Source organism: Fulmarus glacialis, unplaced genomic scaffold, assembly GCF_000690835.1.
Source record: "Fulmarus glacialis isolate BGI_N327 unplaced genomic scaffold, ASM69083v1 scaffold40923, whole genome shotgun sequence".
Classification (NCBI taxonomy): domain Eukaryota; kingdom Metazoa; phylum Chordata; class Aves; order Procellariiformes; family Procellariidae; genus Fulmarus; species Fulmarus glacialis.
In genome coordinates, this window is record NW_009204350.1 from 1 (window position 1) to 2,283 (window position 2,283).

The 2,283-nt window shown below is 39.6% G+C and overlaps 1 protein-coding gene across 1 annotated transcript in view; it reads left to right on the forward strand.

The window, feature by feature from the left end:
• Positions 1 to 1,273: 1,273 nt before the first annotated feature.
• The window catches only part of LOC104074733 (fasciculation and elongation protein zeta-2-like), a gene marked incomplete at both ends in the record, with an annotated part of 5,039 nt that continues 4,029 nt past the window's right edge, over positions 1,274 to 2,283 (forward strand). The window contains 3 exon segments of the mRNA XM_009574958.1: positions 1,274 to 1,318; positions 1,321 to 1,344; positions 1,347 to 1,472. Of these exon segments, the coding sequence (XP_009573253.1) occupies positions 1,274 to 1,318; positions 1,321 to 1,344; positions 1,347 to 1,472 (195 nt within the window).

The following is a 2,283-nucleotide window of genomic DNA, read 5'->3' on the forward strand; positions in this document are numbered from 1 at the left end:
GGGGGCAGGCGGGCGTGTTCAGTCTGCGCGGCGCAGGGGCGGCCGAGCCGCTGGCTCTGCTTTGCCATCGAGCCTTCACGTTTTATTCCCCATGGAGGTGTGTGAGCTCCCGGGTACAAAAAAGTAGCTGTTCTCAAGTGCAGAGTGAGTGAGGGTAGTATTTGTTTAGCTTCCTGCAAAATGCCTACTGTTTCAGTGTTTGAAATTAAACGTGGAAAGTACGGAAAGCAGATGGAGAACAAAATCTCAGCTGCAACTGTGATAATTGTTTTTTCCCCCTGAGCAGCAGAGCCTTTCTGATCGATGCTGCTTTCCTGTTTCTAACATTACTTTAAGTATTTATACTTGTTATTTTACAGTAAATTTCAGTCAGCTTATCTTCATTAAAAATACCGCAGTTTTTCTTTCACTTTGAGGTAACTAAATTGAATGTCTTATTCTAAGAGAAGAAAAAAACAAGCCTATTAGGAAAAGACTAGATATCTATGGTATGAACGGTGAGGTAAATTCAAAGAACCATGAATCAGAGACGTGTTGTGCAGTGACGAGGCTCTGGCTGCCCTTCTGTGTCTGGCTCAGCTATTCCTCTGACCTCCTCTGAGCCTAGCCTAACCACTCCAAACATGCACCCACAGCATAGCGCTTAGAGGCAGGGTTTGTTAGCTGGCTTGAGGCAGCAACCTGCTAACAGGGCTGTTCTGTTTCAAAATCTGAACTGGTGTACCAGAATAGGACTGCAGCTGCAAGCCTCTAGTGCAGCCAGAGAGGTTGTACGCTGTAGACACAGTTAAGGTCATGTGTAGACAAGAGTGGTGGGCTGAGTTCCGCAAGAGTACTTCTGGGTAAAACTAAATTCTTGCAAAATTTTAGTATAATTTGTGCATGTACTTTATTCTGTGATAAATGGACGGAAAGAGAAAAAGATTTGGCTCAGAATTTGCTACTTAGCCTCTGCTAATTCCTGATTTTAAAGTGCAAAAGGCAAGGAAAACAGGAACAACACTAGGAATGGAATTTATAGCTGAGCTTAAAATTCATTAAAGGAAGGACTCATCCGCCCCCCAAACAGATTTAGAGTACGGTTATGTAATTAGTAATGAAGCTGTCTCTTCATCGCATTGTTTTATTTCACCGCTGTGCATATATTGTTGGTTTAAAAAGGGGAAAAAAATACGTTTATCAAAAAACACTTTCTCTTAGTTTTAAAACATTATAAAAATATTGTCAGTCACTTGTAGGTGAATATTAGGGAGGAAAAAATAGTTGTTGATAGAAATATGTTATCGTTATAAATATGTTTACTGGTGATCAGTTGCTGCTTGTTTTAAGGTCTGCATTTTTGTTCCTTTATTCCTCTCTCCAGGATTTGGAATGCTTTGACTGATAATTATGGTAACGTAATGCCAGTTGACTGGAAATCTTCCCACACCAGAGCTTTGCACTTGCCAACACTGAATCTTTCAGAAAAAGGGGTAAGTTCGGATCAGCAGAAATACCCTCTTTGGATCTTTTATATGCAGCAGGGAAATAAAACAATTTGCATTTGTATAGAAGAGTGTTGTTATTAAATGGCTTAAAATATTTTTGGTGCTTGGCATTATATGTGAGAGGTTTTTAAAAATCAAAAAAATCAAACAACCGTTGATGTATGTTTGCGTCTCTTTGGGTTGGAATAATTCGGGGTTAGTTTTAGATGGATGTTCATTAAAGCCAGAGTGTGATAGAAAAAATTATAAAGTGAGAAAGTGTTTCACATAAAATCTTTCTACTGTTTGTTCCGTGTTGAACAGTATTCTGTGTAAGGGAGGAAGAGAGGCGGGAATACTCTGATTTAGTAAATCCAGTGTGGACTTTTTTGAAGTTCATGTCATTCTGCAGTCAGGTGGAGGCTGAAGTGGCTTTTTTTACAGGAAAGGTGACCCAGGAGACACTGAACTGCAAGAGTTTGTTTTGGTTTATTTTTCTTATTTAATAAGTAGCATAGTTGTCTGGGGAGGGAGCAGGGAATGAAGAGCTTCAGAGAGGTTTATAGAAAGGCTTGTCCTCTGATCTTCTTAAAAGTGGATTAAAACGCTTCAGGAAGAAAAGCTAGGAAGAATTCCCATCTCCCGGGTCTTCTGAGGAAACAAGTGGCTTATATTTTAAACGTAGTGAAGTTGAGTTATGTTGTAAAAATACTTGCATGTATAACCTGAGAACAGGGTAATGCTTTGACTTCTGCCATCCATTATACATCCACAGCTATTTTTTATTGTGACAGGAACAAAGATTGTTCTGCTGAAG